At 43.5% G+C, this 25,876-nt stretch overlaps 2 protein-coding genes across 4 annotated transcripts in view; one reads left to right on the forward strand and one right to left on the reverse strand.

Annotated features, from left to right (window-relative positions):
* The window catches only part of arhgef9b (Cdc42 guanine nucleotide exchange factor (GEF) 9b), a 93,842-nt gene extending 88,346 nt beyond the window's left edge, over positions 1-5,496 (forward strand). Inside the window, 3 exon segments of the mRNA XM_090220135.1 lie at positions 5,233-5,253; positions 5,256-5,359; positions 5,361-5,496. Of these exon segments, the coding sequence (XP_090076261.1) occupies positions 5,233-5,253; positions 5,256-5,359; positions 5,361-5,417 (182 nt within the window). The 3' untranslated portion in view covers positions 5,418-5,496.
* An 8,683-nt stretch (positions 5,497-14,179) lies between these two features.
* Positions 14,180-24,092, reverse strand: LOC110504578 (ankyrin repeat and SOCS box protein 12). 3 transcript variants are annotated; one of them, XM_090220139.1, is made up of 6 exons: positions 23,854-24,056; positions 21,990-22,080; positions 21,354-21,513; positions 20,649-20,831; positions 19,671-20,199; positions 14,180-18,202 (listed from the first exon to the last, which is right to left on the reverse strand). In XM_090220139.1, exons 3-6 carry the CDS (start codon positions 21,507-21,509, stop codon positions 18,069-18,071), a joined length of 1,002 nt encoding a protein of 333 aa, XP_090076265.1. In that variant the 5' UTR covers positions 21,510-21,513; positions 21,990-22,080; positions 23,854-24,056; the 3' UTR covers positions 14,180-18,068. The 3 variants fall into 3 exon arrangements, with proteins under 3 accessions (XP_090076265.1, XP_090076266.1, XP_021439019.3); XM_090220140.1 differs by having other exon boundaries at positions 21,990-22,075; positions 23,854-24,051; XM_021583344.3 differs by lacking the exon at positions 21,990-22,080 and having other exon boundaries at positions 23,854-24,092.
* Between the last annotated feature and the right edge of the window lie 1,784 nt (positions 24,093-25,876).

Genomic DNA, 25,876 nt, shown 5'->3' on the forward strand with positions numbered 1-25,876 from the left:
ATACACACACCCACACGCACACACACACACTCCGTACATACACACACCCACACGCACACACACACACTCCGTACATACACACACCCACACACACGCACACACACACACTCCGTACATACACACACCCACACGCACACACACACACACACACTCCGTACATACACACACCCACACGCACACACACACACACTCCGTACATACACACACCCACACGCACACACACACACTCCGTACATACACACCACACATCACTCTTTCACCTACGCCTCTCACCATGTCTGACCTGATCTTCTCTTTCTGTTTACAAAAATCGATTTACAACCATTCCAAGAGCGTCAAATCTAGTCACACATTATCTCCCAGAAGAGCCTTGTCAATCGTTTGACTGCTAAACACCAATGAAAAGACAGATTTTATGCTTCATGGTGAATATAATCTTATCTTGAAGTGAAAATGCAGAAGGTGTTCAGAACGCCAGTTGGATGTGTGTTTTGTACCGTTAGACTCATCATAACAGATGTGTGTTTTGTACCGTTAGACTCATCATAACAGATGTGTTGTTTGCCATTGTTGATGTGATGTGTGTTTTGTACCGTTTTGACCCATCATAACAGATGTGTGTAGTCTCTCTGTGAATGTTGTTTCTGATGACACATTCCTCAGTGTAGGTGCTCTATTTTTAGCTGCTGCTAAGGAGGCGCAAGTGTCAAACGTAGTTTGCAATTTCGGCAATGGCATTTTTCCAGCCCTAATGCCAGGTTCCGCAATTTACCTGTCTACCATCAGCTGACTTGCGCTGAGGTGGGAGGAATGGCAATATTTGAGCTGTGTCCTTAAAAACAAGTGCAAAAGTGACAATTTCATGCAGCGCTAATGGGAAGTTATAAGAGCCAGGAAGAGCAGGTCTTAGCAGTAACACAGTTGATAATGGGATGGATTTAGAGAGCGGAAGCGCAGCCCATCCAGCCATGACCCCAGTGCCCATGGAAGAGAGATGTGCCTTTTTATGACGGTGAATCTCGTATTTAAAAAACATTTTTAAAAATTGCCCCCCCCCTCCCCATTTTGATAATTTGATTAAAAACCAGGTGTAGCCCTCCCCTTAATTAAGGCTGGTTAAGCATCATTGCGCTGGTGTGTCTGTTTATCCTGGACATTAGCCCAATAGCCTTACCAGCCCTTAACAAACAATGCCGTTTTAAGAAAAGGGATGAGAAAATATTTACGAAATAAACTAAAGTAAAAAAAAAAAAAAAATGAAAAGTAGAACAATAAAAGAACAATAATGAGACTATATACTGGTGGTACAGGTTAGTAATGAGACTATATACTGGGGGTACAGGTTAGTAATGAGACTATATACTGGGGGTACCGGTTAGTAATGAGACTATATACTGGGGGTACCGGTTAGCAATGAGACTATATACGGGGGGTACAGGTTAGTAATGAGACTATATACTGGGGGTACAGGTTAGTAATGAGACTATATACTGAGGGTACAGGTTAGTAATGAGACTATATACTGGGGGTACAGGTTAGTAATGAGACTATATACTGGGGGTACCAGTTAGTAATGAGACTATATACAGGTTAGTAATGAGACTATATACTGGGGGTACAGGTTAGTAATGAGACTATATACAGGTTAGTAATGAGACTATATACTGGGGGTACAGGTTAGTAATGAGACTATTTACTGGGGGTACAGGTTAGTAATGATACTATATACTGGGGGTACAGGTTAGTAATGAGACTATATACAGGTTAGTAATGAGACTATATACTGGGGGTACAGGTTAATAATGAGACTATATACTGGGGGTACAGGTTAGTAATGAGACTATATACAGGTTAGTAATGAGACTATATACTGGGGGTACAGGTTAGTAATGAGACTATATACTGGGGGTACAGGTTAGTAATGAGACTGTATACAGGTTAGTAATGAGACTATATACTGGGGGTACAGGTTAGTAATGAGACTATATACTGGGGGTACCGGTTAGTAATGAGACTATATACTGGGGGTACAGGTTAATAATGAGGCTATATACTGGGGGCACAGGTTAGTAATGAGACTATATACTGGGGGTACAGGTTAGTAATGAGACTATATACTGGGGGTACAGGTTAGTAATTAGACTATTTACTGGGGGTACAGGTTAGTAATGAGACTATATACTGGGGGTACAGGTTAGTAATGAGACTATATACTGGGGGTACAGGTTAATAATGAGGCTATATACTGGGGGTACAGGTTAGTAATGAGACTATATACTGGGGGTACAGGTTAGTAATGAGACTATATACTGGGGGTACAGGTTAGTAATGAGACTATATACTGGGGGTACAGGTTAATAATGAGGCTATATACTGGGGGTACAGGTTAGTAATGAGACTATATACTGGGGGTACAGGTTAGTAATGAGACTATATACTGGGGGTACAGGTTAGTAATTAGACTATTTACTGGGGGTACAGGTTAGTAATGAGACTATATACTGGGGGTACCAGTTAGTAATGAGACTATATACTGGGGGTACAGGTTAGTAATGAGACTATATACTGGGGGTACAGGTTAGTAATGAGACTATATACTGGGGGTACCAGTTAGTAATGAGACTATATACAGGTTAGTAATGAGACTATATACTGGGGGTACAGGTTAGTAATGAGACTATATACTGGGGGTACAGTTTAGTAATGAGACTATATACTGGGGGTACAGGTTAGTAATGAGACTATATACTGGGGGTACAGGTTAATAATGAGGCTATATACTGGGGATACCGGTTAGTAATGAGACTATATACAGGTTAGTAATGAGACTATATACTGGGGGTACCGGTACCGAGTCAATGTGCGGGGGTACAGGTTAGTAATGAGACTATATACTGGGGGTACCAGTTAGTAATGAGAGTATATACTGGGGGTACAGGTTAGTAATGAGACTATATACAGGGGTACAGGTTAGTAATGAGACTATATACTGGGGGTACCGGTACCGAGTCTATGTGCGGTGGTACAGGTTAGTAATGAGACTATATACAGGGGTACAGGTTAGTAATGAGACTATATACTGGGGGTACCGGTACCCAGTCAATGTGCGGGGGTACAGGTTAGTAATGAGACTATATACAGGGGTACAGGTTATTAATGAGACTATATACTGGGGGTACCGGTACCGAGTCAATGTGCGGGGGTACAGGTTAGTCGAGGTAAATAAGTCGAGGTTAGACTTGTTTAACTTGTTTATTCGTCAACACCAGCCCTTCCACACCACCGCCAGTTAGTTTCCTCATAGTTTAGACTGTAAAAATAGCAAAGATATTTCCGACACAATCCAGGACCTATAGCTCTACTACCAGCACCAAGATTTACCACCAGGTTTGGCTTGTTACAATAGAGCCCTGGATGGGTCAGAACTGTGTTGTTCTGTGTTTGGTCTGGTGTGTCACAGTACTGTACTGTTCTGTGTGTGTGTGTGTGTGTGTGTTACATCTGTGTTTGACAGTAAATGTGTGTGTTACGTGGTTGGCACAAGGTGAAGTACTGCTCTTGAATTTTCAGATTCATTGTTAGATATCATCTTCAGAAAGAGGTTCTTGTTTTATGGACATGGTTTGAAAATGATAAAGGTATATCATTCATTAGAGTTTTGTTTACTGTAGAGATAATGCAACAAGATGCCATGGCAACTGATAAGAAATCAGAACTACTATGATTACCAATGGCATTAGAGCGTGTGGATCTAGTATGTTCTATTTTACTCTCAAGGCTCTCCATAGAGAAACAGTGTCTCTAATCAGTTAACAACACAACGACACTGTGATTTTCAAGATGATGCCATGGCAACTTTTCAACTTTCCATCATCAAATATTGATTATTCACGGTTTGATATTGGCTGTGGAATAGTTGTTGTGATGCTCCTAGATTGTAGTCCAACAGCTTTCTGTTCTTTTCAATCTATTTTGATCGCGCTTACTTTCCTTAGTCTCGGGGTGCTATTCAATCAAACATGTAATCAGCAAAGCCGGAAAAACACTTGTCTCTCCATCGCCGTTGGAAACTCCGGATTTCATATTTGTGCTGGAAGAATGTTCTTTTTCCGGGTCCTCGTGTTTGCCTGATTCAGGGATTGTTTGAATAGCATCTCTAGTTTTCCCTTGTGTCATTGCTAGAGCAGAGATGTGTATTTTCCATCCTCAAGCATCATCATATGATCTTAATATTATATGCTACAACAATAACACAGTGATGAACACCGTAGTGCATAGTTGTAGTTGCCTGTTTGTTGTGAAAGCATGACTAGATGTTGTGTACAATGTTCTGTTTCTGATCCGATACTGACCATGTTTCTCTGGTTATCCACTTCTCCACCCCTTGACTTCTGCTCTCTACCTCTTCCCCTACCCTGGTCCTCCTTCCTGACCCCTACTCTGCTCCTCCTTCCTGCCCCTTACTCTGCTCCTCCTTCCTGCCCCCTACTCTGCTCCTCCTTCCTGCCCCCTACTCTGCTCCTCCTTCCTGACCCCTACTCTGGTCCTCCTTCCTGACCCCTACTCTGCTCCTCCTTCCTGACCCCTACTCTGGTCCTCCTTCCTGCCCCCTACTCTGCTCCTCCTTCCTGCCCCCTACTCTGCTCCTCCTTCCTGACCCCTACTCTGCTCCTCCTTCCTGACACCTACTCTGCTCCTCCTTCCTGACCACTACTCTGCTCCTCCTTCCTGACCCCTACTCTGCTCCTCCTTCCTGACCCCTACTCTGTTCTCCTTTCCTGACCCCTACTCTGTTCTCCTTTCCTGACCCCTACTCTGTTCTCCCTTCCTGACCCCTACTCTGTTCTCCTTTCCTGACCCCTACTCTGTTCTCCTTTCCTGACCCCTACTCTGTTCTCCTTTCCTGACCCCTACTCTGTTCTTCTTTCCTGACCCCTATTCTGTTCTCCTTTCCTGACCCCTACTCTGTTCTCCCTTCCTGACCCCTACTCTGTTCTCCCTTCCTGACCCCTACTCTGTTCTCCTTTCCTGACCCCTACTCTGTTCTCCCTTCCTGACCCCTACTCTGTTCTCCCTTCCTGACCCCTACTCTGTTCTCATTTCCTGACCCTTACTCTGTTCTCCCTTCCTGACCCCTACTCTGTTCTCCTTTCCTGACCCCTACTCTGTTCTCCTTTCCTGACCCCTACTCTGTTCTCCCTTCCTGCCCCCTACTCTGCACCTGCCTTCCAGGTGTGAACAGATGCGTGCCCCCTCCTACCCCCCTCCCCAGGACCCCCTACCCCTGGGACAGTATGACTTAACAGAGGACTTGGCACAAGCAGAGGTTTTTGAATTCAGTCAATCAAAACGAGGCCAAAACGAGGTCTCTTTTCTGGCACGACAATTCTACTAGATTAACACCTTTTAAGAAATAGAGAAACAGACTCTTTCCAAGGACCATCTATTTTTTTCTGAGAAACACTCAAACTAAATTGTTTGGAAGATTACATCATCGTCCTGTGAAGAAGAATTGACGACGAAAAAAAGAACCACTGAAGGAAGGACCAATGATGTTTCATTGTGAGTAGTCACCCAGGAGACTGGAGAACTATGGATTGTAACTTCTTCACTTCATTCTAACTGTTCTTAGTTCTGAGTTCCAATGCTTCTCTCCTTCAGTAGACACTACTGTTCCATACTGAACTGTACTGTACAGGAATCTACTACTACATCCCTCAACCCCACCATCGCCATCTGAATGTCCTGGATTCATGGAGATAGCTTTTATTTGGTTCTTTTCAGGCTCTGGCGTTTTTCCATATTTGAAGTAAGCATATTTAATGTTTCTTTACCAGAACTAGTGAGTCCACCTACCTACAGTACAGTATAACTGTGTAGATGACAGGTGTTGTGTTGATGTGTGTGTCTGTGAGGATTATGTTGTTGTGATTGTGGCCTGAGGTGCACTGTAATAATGAGGCTGAGGTGGCATCCTATTTCCTACATAGTGGGGTAGGGTGCCACTTTGACAGACAGGAGAGCTGTTGGCTGGTTCCGATGTTTCTCAGAAGTTCTGTTGTCAGCATCACCTGTCCCATCAAAGACTGGTCAGACCATCTCTCTCTCTCTCTGTCTCTCTCTCTGTCTCTCTCTCTTTTCTCTATCCCCTCTGTCTATCTTTCTGAAATAAACAGTACAAAATTAACAGTAAACAATACACTCGCGAAAGGAATAGAGACATTTCATATGTCATATTATGTCTATATACAGTGTTGTAATGATGTGCAAATAGTCTCTCTCTCTTCTCTTTACCCTGTATCTCTCTCTGTCTCTCTCTCTCATTTTCTCTCTCTGTCTCTCTCTCTCATTCTCTCTCTCTCTCCCTCCCTCCCCTCTATCCCTGTCTATCTCTCTCTTTGCTCTCTGCTCTCTCTCTCTTCCCCCCCTCTCTCTGTTCCCTACCTCTCTCTCTGTTCCCTACCTGTCTCTCTGTTCCCTACCTCTCTCTCTGTTCCCTACCTCTCTCGCTTTTCCCTACCTCTCTCTCTGTTCCCTCCCTCTCTCTCTGTTCCCTCCCTCTCTCTGCCTTCTCTCTCTCTCTGTTCCCTACCTCTCTCTCTGTTCCCTACCTCTCTCTCTGTTCCCTAGCTCTCTCTCTGTTCCCTACCTCTCTCTCTGTTCCCTCCCTCTCTCTCTGTTCCGTCCCCCTCTCTCTGTTCCCTACCTCTCTCGCTGTTCCCTCCCCCTCTCTCTGTTCCCTCGCTCTCTCTCTGTTCCCTCTCTTCGTTTTGACTATGTTTTTGTTTAGTGAGGCTCATCTAGTTGGATGTCTGCCATTATCCATGATGTTACGGCAGGTCAGGGAAGAAATCAATAGCCGTAACATCAATACAACATTTACATAATCTACTACACACCAAACACTGTTGACAGGGTAAAATCATTGTGTCCATCACAGAGGCTGAGTGTTGGGTCACAAAGGGTTTCCTTTGAACCAGTTAAAACAGACAGAACAGATGAAGCAACACTGAGTACTGAGCAGGTAGAATGTCTGTCTGTCTGAGTACTGAGCAGGTAGAATGTCTGTCTGTCTGAGTACTGAGCAGGTAGAATGTCTGTCTGTCTGAGTACTGAGCAGGTAGAATGCCTGTCTGTCTGAGAACTGAGCAGGTAGAATGTCTGTCTGTCTGAGTACTGAGCAGGTAGAATGTCTGTCTGTCTGAGTACTGAGCAGGTAGAATGCCTGTCTGTCTGAGAACTGAGCAGGTAGAATGTCTGTCTGTCTGAGTACTGAGCAGGTAGAATATCTGTCTGTCTGAGTACTGAGCTGGTAGAATGTCTGTCTGTCTGAGTACTGAGCAGGTAGAATGTCTGTCTGTCTGAGTACTGAGCTGGTAGAATGTCTGTCTGTCTGAGTACTGAGCAGGTAGAATGTCTGTCTGTCTGAGTACTGAGCAGGTAGAATGTCTGTCTGTCTGAGTACTGAGCAGGTAGAATGTCTGTCTGTCTGAGTACTGAGCAGGTAGACTGTCTGTCTGTCTCACCTGTCTGTCTGAGTACTGAGCAGGTAGACAGGTAGAATGTCTGTCTGTCTGAGTACTGAGCAGGTAGAATGTCTGTCTGTCTGAGTACTAAGCAGGTAGAATGTCTGTCTGTCTCACCTGTATGTCTGAGTACTGAGCAGGTAGAATCTCTATCTGTCTGAGTACTGAGCAGGTAGAATGTCTGTCTGTCTCACCTGTCTGTCTGAGTACAGAGCAGGTAGAATGTCTGTCTGTCTGAGTACTGAGCAGGTAGAATGTCTGTCTGTCTGAGTACTGAGCAGGTAGAATGTCTGTCGTCTCACCTGTCTGTCTGTCTGTCTGTCTGAGTACTGAGCAGGTAGAATGTCTGTCTGTCTCACCTGTCTGTCTGAGTACTGAGCAGGTAGAATGTCTGTCTGTCTAACCTGTCTGTCTGTCTGTCTGTCTGAGTACTGAGCAGGTAGAATGTCTGTCTGTCTGAGTATTAAGCAGGCAGAATGTCTCTCTCTCTCACCTGTCTGTCTGAGTACAGAGCAGGTAGAATGTCTGTCTGTCTGAGTACTGAGCAGGTGGAATGTCTGTCTGTCTGAGTACTGAGCAGGTAGAATGTCTGTCTGTCTCACCTGTCTGTCTGAGTGCTGAGCAGGTAGAATGTCTGTCTGTCTAAGTACTGAGCAGGTAGAATGTCTATCTGTCTGAGTACTGAGCAGGTAGAATGTCTGTCTGTCTCACCTGTCTGTCTGAGTACTGAGCAGGTATAATGTCTGTCTGTCTGAGTACTGAGCAGGTAGAATGTATGTCTGTCTGAGTACTGAGCAGGTAGAATGTCTGTCTGTCTGTCTGTCTGTCTGTCTGTCTGTCTGTCTGTCTGTCTGTCTGTCTGAGTACTGAGCTGGTAGAATGTCTGTCTGTCTGAGTACTGAGCAGGTAGAATGTCTGTCTGTCTGAGTATTAAGCAGGCAGAATGTCTCTCTCTCTCACCTGTCTGTCTGAGTACAGAGCAGGTAGAATGTCTGTCTGTCTGAGTACTGAGCAGGTGGAATGTCTGTCTGTCTGAGTACTGAGCAGGTAGAATGTCTGTCTGTCTCACCTGTCTGTCTGAGTGCTGAGCAGGTAGAATGTCTGTCTGTCTAAGTACTGAGCAGGTAGAATGTCTATCTGTCTGAGTACTGAGCAGGTAGAATGTCTGTCTGTCTCACCTGTCTGTCTGAGTACTGAGCAGGTATAATGTCTGTCTGTCTGAGTACTGAGCAGGTAGAATGTATGTCTGTCTGAGTACTGAGCAGGTAGAATGTCTGTCTGTCTGTCTGTCTGTCTGTCTGTCTGTCTGTCTGTCTGTCTGTCTGTCTGTCTGTCTGTCTGTCTGTCTGTCTGTCTGTCTGAGTACTGAGCTGGTAGAATGTCTGTCTGTCTGAGTACTGAGCAGGTAGAATATCTGTCTGTCTGAGTACTGAGCTGGTAGAATGTCTGTCTGTCTCACCTGTCTGTCTGAGTACTGAGCAGGTAGACAGGTAGAATGTCTGAGTACTGAGCAGGTAGAATGTCTGTCTGTCTGAGTACTGAGCTGTAGACAGGTAGAATGTCTGTCTGTCTCACCTGTCTGTCTGAGTACTGAGCAGGTAGACAGGTAGAATGTCTGTCTGTCTCACCTGTCTGTCTGAGTACTGAGCTGTAGACAGGTAGAATGTCTGTCTGTCTCACCTGTCTGTCTGAGTACTGAGCAGGTAGACAGGTAGAATGTCTGTCTGTCTCACCTGTCTGTCTGAGTACTGAGCTGTAGACAGGTAGAATGTCTGTCTGTCTCACCTGTCTGTCTGAGTATTAAGCTGTAGACAGGTAGAATGTCTGTCTGTCTCACCTGTCTGTCTGAGTACTGAGCTGTAGACAGGTAGAATGTCTGTCTGTCTCACCTGTCTGTCTGAGTATTAAGCTGTAGACAGGTAGAATGTCTGTCTGTCTCACCTGTCTGTCTGAGTACTGAGCTGTAGACAGGTAGAATGTCTGTCTGTCTCACCTGTCTGTCTGAATACTGAGCTGTAGACAGGTAGAATGTCTGTCTGTCTCACCTGTCTGTCTGAGTACTGAGCAGGTAGACAGTTAGAATGTCTGTCTGTCTCACCTGTCTGTCTGATTGGACCAACACCTGTCATTTGATTCCTTGACTAAAATGACAAAAATCACAACTTTATATGACAGATTCAACATGTCTTTCATTTGGTTCAGCTGTAAAGTAATTAACATTCACAATGAACCAAATGTGTTTTTTATAGCTTTGTTTAATCTCCATATGTTGAGAAAAGCACAGCCAACCATTCCCTTGTTTTAACTAAGAATACTGCACTAACAGGGAGGCCATCAAACTGCTGTCAGCTTTCAGTTCACATTCTGAAGTGTTTAGCAGGGGGAGAATGTTGTACACTAGAGAGAAATAACCACTAGATGTCTACGTTTATAGGACTATGTTTTGTTCTTTTAAAGTTAGAATTTTGAGTGCATAAAATCTCTCATATTAATTATTTTTCAAAAGAAAGTGCCAACTTGTGCAATGTGATATATCGTTGTATCTCCAATACTCACAATGTGATATAAAACAATTATTAGAGTTATATTATAGTTTTATGTCATTTTGTTTGCCTTATAGGCCCTATATGAATTAATTATTAAAAAATGGTGTGTAATTTATGTTTTTATTTCAGTAAAAAAAAGTGAATAAAAGGATGATGTGATTTCTGGTATCTCTAGAAAGTGTTCCTAGAATAATTGCTTTAGATCAGTGGTGTCCAACCCTCCTCCTGGAGAGATTCCCTCCTCCTAGAGAGATACCTTCCTCCTGGAGAGATACCTTCCTCCTGGAGAGATACCCTCCTCCTAGAGAGATACCCTGCTGCAGGATTTTATTCCAACCCTGCTCCTACACACCAGACTACTAACCAGCTGGTCCCCAACACCTTGATTATCTTGAATCAGGTGTGTTAGAGCAGGGCTGGAACAAAAGCCTGCAGGAGGTTTTACTACTTTACCAGCCAGGTTGCCAGATTGCTTTGTACTCCGTCTGCTATTATAACACAGAGGGGTTAGCTGAAACAGAACAGATCTGGCAACATGGCTAGTCGATAACCTCATGTCCAACAGAAAATATCCCTCCCCTCCCCCAGTCCAGCCCCACCAGAGCCCTAATGCACAGTAGTAGATTTACCATATGTTACATAGACGATGATACAGTACTTGGAAAAGCCAAGAATCCATCGTACTAGTAAATGTTGGGTAAGATATCTTCACATAGCCCCGAGCCAGTTTCCACTGTAGAATCAGAAACAGTGACAGACATCTAACTGTGCCCTAACAAAGATGCTTTCTAAGGATGCATCCCAAATGGCACCGTATACCCTATAGAGTACACTACTTTTGACCAGTCCCCTAGGGCTCTGTTCAAAAGTAGGGAATAGGGTGCCATGCCAAAATTGCTATATAACAGAGATGCTATCTAACCGAGATGCTATCTAACAGAGATGCTATCTAACAGAAATGCTATCTAACAGTGATGCCCTAACAGAGATACTATCTAACAGAGATGCTATCTAACAGAGATGCCCTAACAGAGATGCTATCTAACAGAGATGCCCTAACAGAGATGCTATCTAGCAGAGATGCTATCTAGCAGAGATGCCTAACAGAGATGCTATCTACGAGATATGCTATCTAACAGAGATGCTATCTAACAGAGATGCTATCTAACAGAGATGCTATCTAACAGTGATGTCCTAACAGAGATGCCCTAACAGAGATACTATCAAACAGAGATGCCAAACAGAGATGCTATCTAACAGAGATGCTATCTAACAGAGATGCTATCTAACAGAGATGCCCTAACAGAGATACTATCAAACAGAGATGCCCAAAAAGAGATGCTATCTAACAGAGATGCTATCTAACAGAGATGCTATCTAACAGAGATGCTATCTAACAGTGATGCTATCTAACAGAGATGCTATCTAACAGAGATGCCCTAACATAGATGCTATCTAACAGAGATGTCCTAACATAGATGCTATCTAACAGAGATGCACTAACAGAGATGCCCTAACATAGATGCTATCTGACAGAGATGCCCTAACAGAGATGCCCTAACATAGATGCTATCTAACAGAGATGCTATCTAACAGAGATGCCCTAACAGAGATGCCCTAACAGAGATGCTATCTAACAGAGATGCTATCTAACAGAGATGCCCTAACAGTGATGCTATCTAACAGAGATGCTATCTAACAGAGATGCTATCTAACAGAGATGCCCTAACAGAGATGCTATCTAATAGAGATGCTATCTAACATAGATGCTATCTAACAGAGATGCTATCTAACAGAGATGCCCTAACATAGATGCTATCTAACAGAGATGCTATCTAACAGAGATGCCCTAACATAGATGCTATCTAACAGAGATGTCCTAACAGAGATGCTATCTAACAGAGATGCCCTAACAGAGATGCTATCTAACAGAGATGCCCTAACATAGATGCTATCTAACAGAGATGCTATCTAACAGAGATGCTCTAACAGAGATGCTATCTAACAGAGATGCCCTAACAGGAATGCTATCTAATAGAGATGCTATCTAACAGAGATGCTATCTAACAGAGATGCCCTAACATAGATGCTATCTAACAGAGATGCTATCTAACAGAGATGCCCTAACATAGATGCTATCTAACAGAGATGCTATCTAACAGAGATGTCCTAACAGAGATGCTATCTAACAGAGATGCTATCTAACAGAGATGCTATCTAACAGAGATGCCCTAACATAGATGCTATCTAACAGAGATGCTATCTAACAGAGATCTCCTAACATAGATGCTATCTAACAGAGATGCTAGCTAACAGAGATGCCCTAACATAGATGCTATCTAACAGAGATGCTATCTAACAGAGATGTCCTAACAGAGATGCTATCTAACAGAGATGCCCTAACAGTGTCTTCCAGCGTCCCACTAGTCTCATGCAGCAGTGATGAATCAGGCATGTATTCTCTTTCCTCCTCCAGTGTGTGACTTCTCATCTCTCTGGGCCCATCCCAAATGGCACCCAATTCCCTATAGGGCTCTGGTCAAAAGTAGCGCACTATATAGGGATTAGGATACCATTGGGGATGCAGACTCTTTGCCTGTGAGTGGGGATTCCCAGTGTTAGAGAAACCGGCAAGACAGAAACATGACGGGCGGTAGCCTGGGAGCCAAACTGAATATTGTTCTGAATATTGCTCTGAATATCACTGTGAATATCACTGTGAATATCACTGTGAATATCACTGTGAACATCACTCTAAATATCACTGTGAATATCACTCTAAATATCACTGTGAATATCACTCTAAATATCACTGAATATCACTGAATATCATTGAATATCACTGAATATCACTGAATATCACTGAATATCACTTTGAATATCACTGTGAATATCACTGTGAATATCACTCTGAATATCACTCTGAATATCACTCTGAATATCACTGAATATCACTTTGAATATCACTGAATATCACTTTGAATATCACTGTGAATATCACTGTGAATATCACTGAATATCACTTTGAATATCACTGTGAATATCACTGAATATCACTGAATATCACTTTGAATATCACTGTGAATATCACTGAATATCACTGTGAATATCACTGAATATCACTGTGAATATCACTGAATAGCACTGTGAATATCACTGAATATCACTGTGAATATCACTGAATATCACTTTGAATATCACTGTGAATATCACTGTGAATATCACTGTGAATATCACTGAATATCACTGTGAATATCACTGAATATCACTGTGAATATCACTGAATATCACTGTGAATATCACTGAATATCACTGAATATCACTTTGAATATCACTGTGAATATCACTTTGAATATCACTGTGAATATCACTGAATATCACTGTGAATATCACTGAATATCACTGTGAATATCACTGAATATCACTGTGAATATCACTGAATATCACTGTGAATATCACTGAATATCACTGTGAATATCACTGAATATCACTGTGAATATCACTGAATATCACTGTGAATATCACTGAATATCACTTTGAATATCACTGTGAATATCACTGTGAATATCACTGAATATCACTTTGAATATCACTGTGAATATCACTGAATATCACTGAATATCACTTTGAATATCACTGTGAATATCACTGTGAATATCACTGAATATCACTCTGAATATCACTCTGAATATCACTGAATATCACTGAATATCACTGAATATCACTTTGAATATCACTGTGAATATCACTGTGAATATCACTCTGATTATCACTCTGAATATCACTGAATATCACTCTGAATATCACTGAATATCACTGAATATTACTGTGAATATCACTGTGAATATCACAGGGAAACAGAGATATATATCCAGTGTATTTTCCAGGCTGTTATTGTAATACCACACCATTGCACTGGGGATGTGGATCTGTTGAATGTGAGGGACATTTCACTGTTATTGTCTGACAAACTCTAAGATTATTTACATAACATTTAGATGAAATAATTTCATTTAGATTTGAATCAGTTGTTCTATTGATGTCCTGCGTGTGTTATTGAAAGACGTAGAGGGTTTGACAGAACGACATCATGGTGGGAGAAGACTGTATAGTTAGTCAGCATTTGGTTTATTTACATTTATTTTCCAATTCAACATCCACAGTTTTGAGAAGATAATTGACATAAAATGGTGAGGAAACAGACAGAACAGTCAAACTACCTGTGACTAGCAGCTAGCTACATGAAATGGTGAGGAAACAGACAGAACAGTCATACTACCTGTGACTAGCAGCTAGCTACATGTGCATACTGTATAAACAACAGATCATATATGATATTACAATATTGGTATTTTGCGTTGGAGACAGCCAACAGTGTTGTTTCAGTTTTAGGTTTGCATCTCAAATGGCACCCTATTCCCTATATAGTGCACTACTTTGACCAGTGCTCCATGGGTCCTGTTCAAAAGTAGGGCACTATAAAGGTAATAGGGTGCCATTTGAGATCCAGTTCCAGCCTCAGTACCAGAGACCCAGTTCTATCCTCAGTACCAGAGACCCAGTTATATCCTCAATACCAGAGACCCAGTTCTATCCTCAGTACCAGAGACCCAGTTCTATCCTCAGTACCAGAGACCCAGTTCTATCCCCAGTACCAGAGACCCAGTTCTATCCTCAGTACCAGAGACCCAGTTCTATCCTCAGTACCAGAGACCCAGTTCTAGCCTCAGTACCAGAGACCCAGTTCTATCCTCAGTACCAGAGACCCAGTTCTAGCCTCAGTACCAGAGACCCAGTTCTAGCCTCGGTACCAGAGACCCAGTTCTAGCCTCAGTACCAGAGACCCAGTTCTATCCCCAGTACCAGAGACCCAGTTCTATCCCCAGTACCAGAGACCCAGTTCTAGCCTCAGTACCAGAGACCCAGTTCTATCCTCAGTACCAGAGACCCAGTTCTAGCCTCGGTACCAGAGACCCAGTTCTAGCCTCAGTACCAGAGACCCAGTTCTATCCCCAGTACCAGAGACCCAGTTCTATCCTCAGTACCAGAGACCCAGTTCTATCCCCAGTACCAGAGACCCAGTTCTATCCTCAGTACCAGAGACCCAGTTCTATCCTCAGTTCCAGAGACCCAGTTCTATCCCCAGTACCAGAGACCCAGTTCTATCCCCAGTACCAGAGACCCAGTTCTATCCCCAGTACCAGAGACCCAGTTCTATCCCCAGTACCAGAGACCCAGTTCTATCCTCAGTACCAGAGACCCAGTTCTATCCTCAGTACCAGAGACCCAGTTCTATCCTCAGTACCAGAGACCCAGTTCTATCCTCAGTACCAGAGACCCAGTTCTATCCTCAGTACCAGAGACCCAGTTCTATCCTCAGTACCAGAGACCCAGTTCTAGTCTCAGTACCAGAGACCCAGTTCTATCCTCAGTACCAGAGACCCAGTTCTATCCTCAGTACCAGAGACCCAGTTCTATCCTCAGTACCAGAGACCCAGTTCTAGCCTCAGTACCAGAGACCCAGTTCTAGCATCAGTACCAGAGACCCAGTTCTATCCTCAGTACCAGAGACTCAGTTCTATCCTCAGTACCAGAGACCCAGTTCTATCCTCAGTACCAGAGACCCAGTTCTATCCTCAGTACCAGAGACCCAGTTCTAGCCTCGGTACCAGAGACCCAGTTCTATCCTCAGTACCAGAGACCCAGTTCTATCCCCAGTACCAGAGACCCAGTTCTATCCTCAGTACCAGAGACCCAGTTCTAGCCTCGGTACCAGAGACCCAGTTCTAGCCTCAGTACCAGAGACCCAGTTCTATCCTCAGTACCAGAGACCCAGTTCTATCCTCAGTACCAGAGACCCAGTTCTATCCTCAGTACCAGAGACCCAGTTCTATCCTCAGTACCAGAGACCCAGTTCTATCCTCAGTACCAGAGACCCAGTTCTAGCCTCAGTACCAGAGACCCAGTTCTATCCTCAGTACCAGAGACCCAGTTCTATCCTCAGTACCAGAGACCCAGTTCTATCCTCAGTACCAGAGACCCAGTTCTATCCTCAGTACCAGAGACCCAGTTCTAGTCTCAGTACCAGATGCATGGTGTTTTATGGCATCCAGAGTTCTGCATGACACATGAGATGAACTCTTTGAAAGTTTTGTTTTCTCTTTTAACAACCAACCTGCTTGTCATTATTTTACAACCTTCCACTGTTTCATTCCATGTAATGATATGATATGAGAAATCTGTAGCAGACATTATACATACTGTGCACTGGTTTTGTCCCAAATGGCATCCTATTCTCTAGTATAGTCCCTATAGGCCCTGATCAAAAGGAGTACACTATGCGGGGAATAGGTTGCCACTGGGATGTACACACAGTCATCATTACAAATCCTTGTTGCTTTTCTCTAGTTGGTTTCAGAACAGTCAGGGTACTAATGTATGGACACTGAAACAGATAACAAGACAAGTAACAAGTTTAGTTGGAGCTACTAGGCTGTTCACTGTACATTCACATTGCCATCTAGAATGGGGGGAGGGTTGGACTCTGGTATGACTTCTATTTTATCTGTCAGTCTGAAATGTCATCACCATGTTTGTACAGTACAAATAGCAGGAACATATGTTTTCTCTCTGACCTTAGATTGTTTGTTTTGATTGGTTGTGGGAAAAGCCAACTCTGAAACTGTGAAGGGGGAGGGGCCGTTGAAAAGTCTATATGTTTTGATGTAATCAAAGAGCACTGGGAATTATTACGTTGTATTTCTCTGTAAAAACCAAACCACTTCTGATATAACTGTACTTCTGTTGAAATTAAAAACTCTATATACTGAACTGTGTCGTAAGGTCAATGGGGACGTTAGACAGGATATGATCATCCTGCAATGTGATGTCATATCCTGTGTGTGTACAAATTATTCTGTTAAAATAAGGCAATGTCTTCTTCCTGTTTGTTTGCTGCTCCTCTGACTGACTGGGTTTAAACAAGTTTTTTTTATTTGGGTATTTGGTATTTTATTAGGGTCCCCATTAGCTGTTGCAAAAGCAGCAGCCAGTCTTCCTGGGGTTCCACACAAAACATGAAACATGACATGATACAGAACATTAATAGACAAGAACAGCTCAAGGACAGAACTACATCCATTTTTTAAAAAGGCACACGTAGCCTACATATGAATACATACACGCAAACTATCTGGATCAAGTAGGGGACAGGCGTTGTGCCGTTGCTTATTTGTTTTTTGAAACCAGGTTTGAACTTGGGATTGAATAATTGGGTTTGAACCTGGGTCTTTCTCAATCCACAAGACTATGTCATTGAGCTAAAGCCTCAGAATTAACTCAGGGAACTTACTTCAGTCTTCAGCAAGGTCACTCATAATGTGAGAGAGATTCCACAAATTACATTTTTTTTTTTTAGCTTGACTAAAGATTACTTTCAAACGGTGAGCAGTGATTTCAGAGACGGAGAATACATTTACTGTGGTAGTGTGACACCTAGTGGTTACTTATGGCTTTACACTTACAAAATGTTTCTCCTGAAGCTCTGTGCACTTATATAACTGTCCAGAAGAGGGCAGTGTCTTCACCATGGTTTCAGTAGACTTCAACCAATTTCCAATGATTACATTTACGCACGATGTGCTGAATTCAATCACAGAGATTAAGTTAAGTAAATGTGTTTCTTCTAATTAAACCTCTACAACTATTCAAAGGCAAACTTGGCATAATTATTATTCACACTTCCAATAAAAACAGAACAAAACTGGGCTTTGCAGCCCATGACGCACTCAGTAGAGACAGTAGAAGACAGTATGAAATTATCACACTTTTTGTTTACATTTTGCAGAAATCCTCCTCCATATTGCTTTCACCTACAATGTGTTTTCAGAACAGTGGAGATGAAGCAGAGGAATCCCATATTGAGACACAGCCATATAGGGTATCCATTTGTGACATCGTCTTCATCATACAGAGTTCAGAGGTCAGGAGATAAAGGTCAGGGGAGATGTTTCAGGTAGTTCCTCAGTATCTGGGGAATGTCCAAGCAGTCTATGGACGTCATTTTATTAACCACGGGGAGGTAGCTCCGTATCGCGAGCCGTGTCAGTGACATCAGAGTATTGGGATAAACTGGAAACAAAACACAGGGGATGTTCTAGTTAATTCAGGGGAGGTTCTAGTTAATTCAGGGGAGGTTCTAGTTAATTCAGTGGAGGTTCTAGTTAATTCAGGGGAGGTTCTAGTTAATTCAGGGGAGGTTCTAGTTAATTCAGGGGATGTTCTAGTTAATTCAGTGGAGGTTCTAGTTAATTCAGGGGAGGTTCTAGTTAATTCAGGGGATGTTCTAGTTAATTCAGGGGAGGTTCTAGTTAATTCAGTGGAGGTTCTAGTTAATTCAGGGGAGGTTCTAGTTAATTCAGGGGAGGTTCTAGTTCATTCAGGGAAGGTTCTAGTTAATTCAGGGGAGGTTCTAGTTAATTCAGGGGAGGTTCTAGTTAATTCAGGGGAGGTTCTAGTTAATTCAGGGGAGGTTCTAGTTAATTCAGGGGATGTTCTAGTTAATTCAGGGGAGGTTCTAGTTAATTCAGTGGAGGTTCTAGTTAATTCAGGGGAGGTTCTAGTTAATTCAGGGGAGGTTCTAGTTAATTCAGGGGAGGTTCTAGTTAATTCAGGGGAGGTTCTAGTTAATTCAGGGGATGTTCTAGTTAATTCAGGGGAGGTTCTAGTTAATTCAGTGGAGGTTCTAGTTAATTCAGGGGAGGTTCTAGTTAATTCAGGGGAGGTTCTAGTTCATTCAGGGGAGGTTCTAGTTAATTCAGGGGAGGTTCTAGTTAATTCAGGGGAGGTTCTAGTTAATTCAGGGGAGGTTCTAGTTAATTCAGGGGAGGTTCTAGTTAATTCAGGGGAGGTTCTAGTTAATTCAGTGGAGGTTCTAGTTAATTCAGGGGAGGTTCTAGTTAATTCAGGGGATGTTCTAGTTAATTCAGTGGAGGTTCTAGTTAATTCAGGGGAGGTTCTAGTTAATTCAGTTGAGGTTCTAGTTAATTCAGGGGATGTTCTAGTTAATTCAGGGGAGGTTCTAGTTAATTCAGGGGAGGTTCTAGTTAATTCAGTGGAGGTTCTAGTTAATTCAGTGGAGGTTCTAGTTAATTCAGGGGAGGTTCTAGTTAATTCAGGGGAGGTTCTAGTTAATTCAGGGGAGGTTCTAGTTAATTCAGTGGAGGTTCTAGTTAATTCAGGGGATGTTCTAGTTAATTCAGGGGATGTTCTAGTTAATTCAGGGGAGGTTCTAGTTAATTCAGGGGAGGTTCTAGTTAATTCAGGGGAGGTTCTAGTTAATTCAGTGGAGGTTCTAGTTAATTCAGGGGATGTTCTAGTTAATTCAGGGGAGGTTCTAGTTAATTCAGGGGAGGTTCTAGTTAATTCAGGGGAGGTTCTAGTTAATTCAGTGAAAATCGAGAAAGTCTCCAGTGTTCTCATCATTAACAACCGTCAATCAGTTAGAGATACAGAACAGACTAAATGTGTGAAGGTCAAATATGTAACAAATGTAACGAATCTGTAATAACTGTTTAACAAGTGTGTGTGATGTTCTCACCTCTCTCCTTGAGCAGCAGCGCCACCGCCTCGTTCTGCTTGGTGGTCTTGTCAATAATCAACGTGGGCAGATACACAACTGCCCCAAAGTCTATGAGCAGCTGTATGTATTCCACTCCACAGTCATACCTCAGACACATCTCCAGCACTGTCTTGTGCTGCTTGATCCTGGCCAGCATCTTCTCTGACTTACAGTTATAGTTAGGATTAGCCCCGTGGAGCAGCAGCAGCTTAAAACAGTCCAGGTGTCCATATACAGCGGATATGTACAGGGGTCCCCTGCAGGCTGTGGCGTTGGAGGCCCACTCAGGGACTTTGGGCCAGACGTCGACCTCGGCTCCGAACTGAAGCAGCTCCCTGAGGACCTCCACGTCTCCCTCGCGGGCGGCGGTCAGCACCGGGGAACAGTTGTTGTACGGGCTGCCGTTGGGGTCGGCTCCAGCCTTCAGTAACACCACAACACAGTCCAGGTGTTTACCACTGACCGCTGTAAACAGAGGGGTCTGGGCCTTCACATCTAGACTGTCCACCTGTAAAACCAATCAATCACCAAACAATAATTAATCAATAGGTTAAAACACATTTATTTAGAAAGCCCTTTTTTTTACGTCAGCAGTTGTCACAACGGGCTTTTACAGTAACATAGAGTAAAGGACCGTTGTTTGAATCAACCGTATAATAAACCATGTCAGCAGTTGTCACAACGTGCTTTTACAGTAACATAGAGTAAAGGACCGTTGTTTGAATCAACCGTATAATAAACCATGTCAGCAGTTGTCACAACGTGCTTTTACAGTAACATAGAGTAAAGGACCGTTGTTTGAATCAACCATATAATAAACCATGTCAGCAGTTGTCACAACGTGCTTTTACAGTAACATAGAGTAATGGACCGTTGTTTGAATCAACCCTATAATAAACCATGTCAGGTGTCTGGGTTGGAGAAGCTAGCCCAAAGAATTTTATCGGTATATCTCACCTCCGCTCCGTGCTCCAGCAGGAGTTCCAGACACCTCAGGTTTCCGTGTGCTGCGGAGGTCCGTAGAGGGGTAACAGGGATCCCCCAGCCGCTTCTGCTGTTGATAGACTTTCTGTAGCTCTCCTGGGACAACAGCTCAGCTAACACCTCCACGTCATCACTGCTCACTGCCTGGTTCAGAGCCTGGGGAACAGAGCAGTATTATACCTCCACTTACCATACACACTGTGTTATTGGGTTGCACTGCTGGGTGGTATTCACTACACTCAAAACAAAACAATGCTATCTGAACTTGTTCAATAAGATATTTTTTATTTAACTAGGCATGTCAGTTAGGAACAAATTCTTATTGTCAATGACAGGCTAGGAACAGTGCCTTGTTAATGGGCAGAATAACAGATTGTTACTTTATCAACTCAGGGATTCGATCTTGTTGGACTAGCAACCTTTTGGTTACTAGTCCAACACTCTAACCACTAGGCTACCTGCCGCCCCATCAATAAGATATGTTGGTTGACATTTTCTGTTGGACATAATTTTGAAACTCTTTGCTACGGAGTCTCCAAATGAATACGACCCTAGTTAGGTCACACCCATGTCGACTTGGGAAGTCACCCCAGTGGGTCTGATGCTGTGTAAGTCTACCGATGCTGTCCCAGTGATAGGTTGCTAAGTTACAAAGCACTGCAAGCTCATTGGTTGTACCTGGCCATGCTCATTGTCCTCCTCATCCTCTTCCTTGGGCTGAAGCAGAGAGAAGATCTTGGAGACATCCATTAGACTCATCTTGAGAGGGTTGGTGGCTGTGTTGATACTGTCTAGGACCATACTGTTACTATAGATATAACAGTTGCAACTCATCCATCTGATGAGAGAGAGAGAGAGAGAGAGAGAGAGAGAGAGGCAAAAAGAAAGAGAACGAGAGAGAACGGTTGAAAGAGTGAGAGACAAAAAGAAAGAGAACGAGAGAGACAAAAAGAAAGAATGAGAGAGAATGGTAGAGAGAGAGACAAAAAGAAAGAGAACGAGAGAGACAAAAAGAAAGAGAACGAGAGAATGGTAGAGAGAGAGACAAAAAGAAAGAGAGAGAGAGAGAGGGGAGGGGAATATAAATAATTGAATGAATAAACTTTATAGATCCTCGTAGGGAAGATTGGTATTGTCACCAGCATTAGAAACAGAGAATACAGACACATAGCTAAACTGACTGGGTTTGTACCAGCTCTCTTTTTTTTACCATTTAACTAGGCAAGTCAGTTAAGAACAAATTCTTATTTTCAATGACGGCCTAGGAACAGTGGGTTAACTGCCTTGTTCAGGGGTAGAATAACAGATTTGTACCTTGTCAGCTTGGAGGGTTGCAAACTTGCAACCTTCCGGTTACTAGTCCAACACTCTAACCTCTAGGCTACCCTGCCACCCCTCATCTGTGCTTCAGGACAGGAATAGATCAAAGATAATAGACCGGGAATAGATTGAGACAGGGAATAGATAATAGACAGGAAATAGATAATAGACAGGAAATAGATAGAGACAGGAATATACAGAGACGGAATAGATCATAGACAGGGAATAGATAGAGACAGGGATAGAGAATAAACAGGAATAGATAGAGACAGGGAATAGATAGAGACAGGGATAGAGAATAAACAGGAATAGATAGAGACAGGGATAGATAGAGACAGGGATAGAGAATAAACAGGAATAGAGAGAGACAGTGATAGATAGAGACAGGAATAGAGAATAAACAGGGATAGATAGAGACAGGGATAGAGAATAAACAGGAATAGATAGAGACAGCGATAGATAGAGACAGGGATAGAGAATAAACAGGAATAGATAGAGACAGGGATAGATAGAGACAGGGATAGAGAATAAACAGGAATAGATAGAGACAGGGATAGAGATTAAACAGGAATAGATAGAGACAGGGATAGAGAATAAACAGGAATAGATAGAGACAGGGATAGATAGAGACAGGGATAGATAGAGACAGGGATAGGGAATAAACAGGAATAGATAGAGACAGGGATAGATAGAGACAGGGATAGGGAATAAACAGGAATAGGTAGAGACAGGGATAGATAGAGACAGGGATAGGGAATAAACAGGAATAGATAGAGACAGTGATAGATAGAGACAGGGATAGAGAATAAACAGGGATAGATAGAGACAGTGATAGATAGAGACAGGGATAGAGAATAAACAGGGATAGATAGAGACAGGGATAGATAGAGACAGGGATAGATAGAGACAGGGATAGGGAATAAACAGGAATAGATAGAGACAGGGATAGATAGAGACAGGGATAGGGAATAAACAGGAATAGATAGAGACAGGGATAGATAGAGACAGGGATAGAGATTAAACAGGAATAGATAGAGACAGGGATAGAGAATAAACAGGAATATATAGAGACAGGGATAGATAGAGACAGGGATAGAGAATAAACAGGAATAGAAAGAGACAGGGATAGATAAAGACAGGGATAGAGAATAAACAAGAATAGATAGAGACAGGGATAGAGAATAAACAGGAATAGATAGAGACAGGGATAGATAGAGACAGGGATAGAGAATAAACAGGAATAGATAGAGACAGGGATAGAGAATAAACAGGAATAGATAGAGACAGGGATAGATAGAGACAGGGATAGAGAATAAACAGGAATAGATAGAGACAGGGATAGATAGAGACAGGGATAGATAGAGACAGGGATAGAGAATAAACAGGAATAGATAGAGACAGGGATAGATAGAGACAGGGATAGAGAATAAACAGGAATAGATAGAGACAGGGATAGATAGAGACAGGGATAGATAGAGAACACATAGAACTCAATGCACAGTATTACATTATAAACCTTTTTTCTAATTCAGTTCATTTAGTCTCAGACATCGGCAAATGTTTTTTTAGGAGCCAAGTGGGATGAACACTTGTTGAAATAGACATTTCTATAAAAGGGTTAAATTAGTGAAAGTCTTCATCTTATGAGTTTGCACTAGTTTTCAGAAAGGGCATAATGTTGAGATTGATTGAGAAAATGAAATGTTTCTGAATATTTTTCTCTATTTGCGTAAACAACTGTTAAAACCATCCATCCCAGACACAATCCCATTCCCCATTTAACTCCTGCTATAGCTACCATGATCCAAAGACCCCAGAGCCACACAGCAAATGGTGGTTAACAATGCTTTCCACTTACCTCACCCACAGGGTCACCAACCAGTGATCTCTCTGCCAACAATGTTACTCAGGACGTTGGTAGTAAAAGTTTCCTCTCTTTAATAACTCCATGGTCCATCGCTCACGTGGAAGAAGAGGAGAAGACGCCAAGAGGAATGTGTTGCTGTATCCACACAGGGACTGGGGTCTGAGAGCTGAGACGGGTGTGTTACTTTCTAACACAGCAGACCAGAGAGGGGGTCTGGCTGGCTGGGTGTTGCTGGGGGGGCTAATTTTAGGCCCACGGATAGACCTACCTAAACTTCCATTCTTGGAGAACTGTGAGAGTTATAATTAGATGGATGATAAGACTGGTGACACTGACACTCAGGCTGTGAGTTGGATTGGTGGGCAGGGGCCTTGGTACTCCCTGGTGTTTCACTGTCCTGAGTAAAGATCACATGATATGGCAGCACTTCTGTAACAGCAGTAGAAATACATGGCTAGACTACTGTAACTTTAACTCTTTAGGTTTCTCAGATCTTTAATAAAGTGTCAGTGTGTATTTGAATCCTATAAGAGAATCATGATCAGCTGTTCACCCAGCCCTGCCCTCAGAATCATGATCAGCTGTTCACCCAGCCCTGCCCTCAGAATCATGATCAGCTGTTCACCCAGCCCTGCCCTCAGAATCATGATCAGCTGTTCACCCAGCCCTGCCCTGCCTTCAGAACCATGATCAGCTGTTCACACAGCCCTGCCCTGCCCTCAGAACCATGATCAGCTGTTCACACAGCCCTGCCCTGCCTTCAGAACCATGATCAGCTGTTCACCCAGCCCTGCCCTCAGAATCATGATCAGCTGTTCACCCAGCCCTGCCCTCAGAATCATGATCAGCTGTTCACCAGCCCTGCCCTGCCTTCAGAACCATGATCAGCTGTTCACACAGCCCTGCCCTGCCCTCAGAACCATGATCAGCTGTTCACACAGCCCTGCCCTCAGAATCATGATCAGCTGTTCACCCAGCCCTGCCCTCAGAATCATGATCAGCTGTTCACACAGCCCTGCCCTGCCTTCAGAACCATGATCAGCTGTTCACCCAGCCCTGCCCTCAGAATCATGATCAGCTGTTCACCCAGCCCTGCCCTCAGAATCATGATCAGCTGTTCACACAGCCCTGCCCTGCCTTCAGAACCATGATCAGCTGTTCACACAGCCCTGCCCTGCCCTCAGAACCATGATCAGCTGTTCACACAGCCCTGCCCTACCCTCAGAACCATGATCAGCTGTTCACACAGCCCTGCCCTCAGAACCATGATCAGCTGTTCACACAGCCCTGCCCTGCCCTCAGGACCATGATCAGCTGTTCACACAGCCCTGCCCTGCCCTCAGAACCATGATCAGCTGTTCACACAGCCCTGCCCTGCCCTCAGAACCATGATCAGCTGTTCACACAGCCCTGCCCTGCCCTCAGAACCATGATCAGCTGTTCACACAGCCCTGCCTAGCTAGCATCAATCCGACTTTTGTCACCGCCTCTTGTTAAGTCATTCAGTTGTACGTCAGTCGATCAGAAAATCCTGAAAGTAATATCACATAGTGGCCACTGTTTTTGATATGAGGTCGGTTTGTTCAACCTTTGAAAGCCAAATGTACGTTAAAGAACTCGTACTGTTAAACAAATGTGGCGCCATGTTGCCGGAAGTTGTGTTCGCTAGACTAGAAGTGGCATTTCCGGCGACGTGAAAAGGGTATTTTTCTTGGCCCTAGGCACGGAGGAGAACTAGGCACAGGAGATCTACTGCAGGAGAATGACACAGGTCAACAATCAACTGAACCCAGAAACTGGAGGAGAGAGAGGCAGGGGGAGAGCAGCCCTCAGGGGAGAGCAGCCCTCAGGGGGAGAGCAGCCCTCAGGGGAGAGCAGCCCTCAGGGGGAGAGCAGCCCTCAGTGGGAGAGCAGCCCTCAGTGGGAGAGCAGTCCTCAGGGGAGAGCAGCCCTCAGGGGGAGAGCAGCCCTCAGGGGGAGAGCAGCCCTCAGTGGGAGAGCAGTCCTCAGGGGA

Source organism: Oncorhynchus mykiss, chromosome 25 (assembly GCF_057628025.1).
Source record: "Oncorhynchus mykiss isolate SJ-2025 chromosome 25, ASM5762802v1, whole genome shotgun sequence".
NCBI classification, from domain to species: Eukaryota; Metazoa; Chordata; class Actinopteri; order Salmoniformes; family Salmonidae; genus Oncorhynchus; species Oncorhynchus mykiss.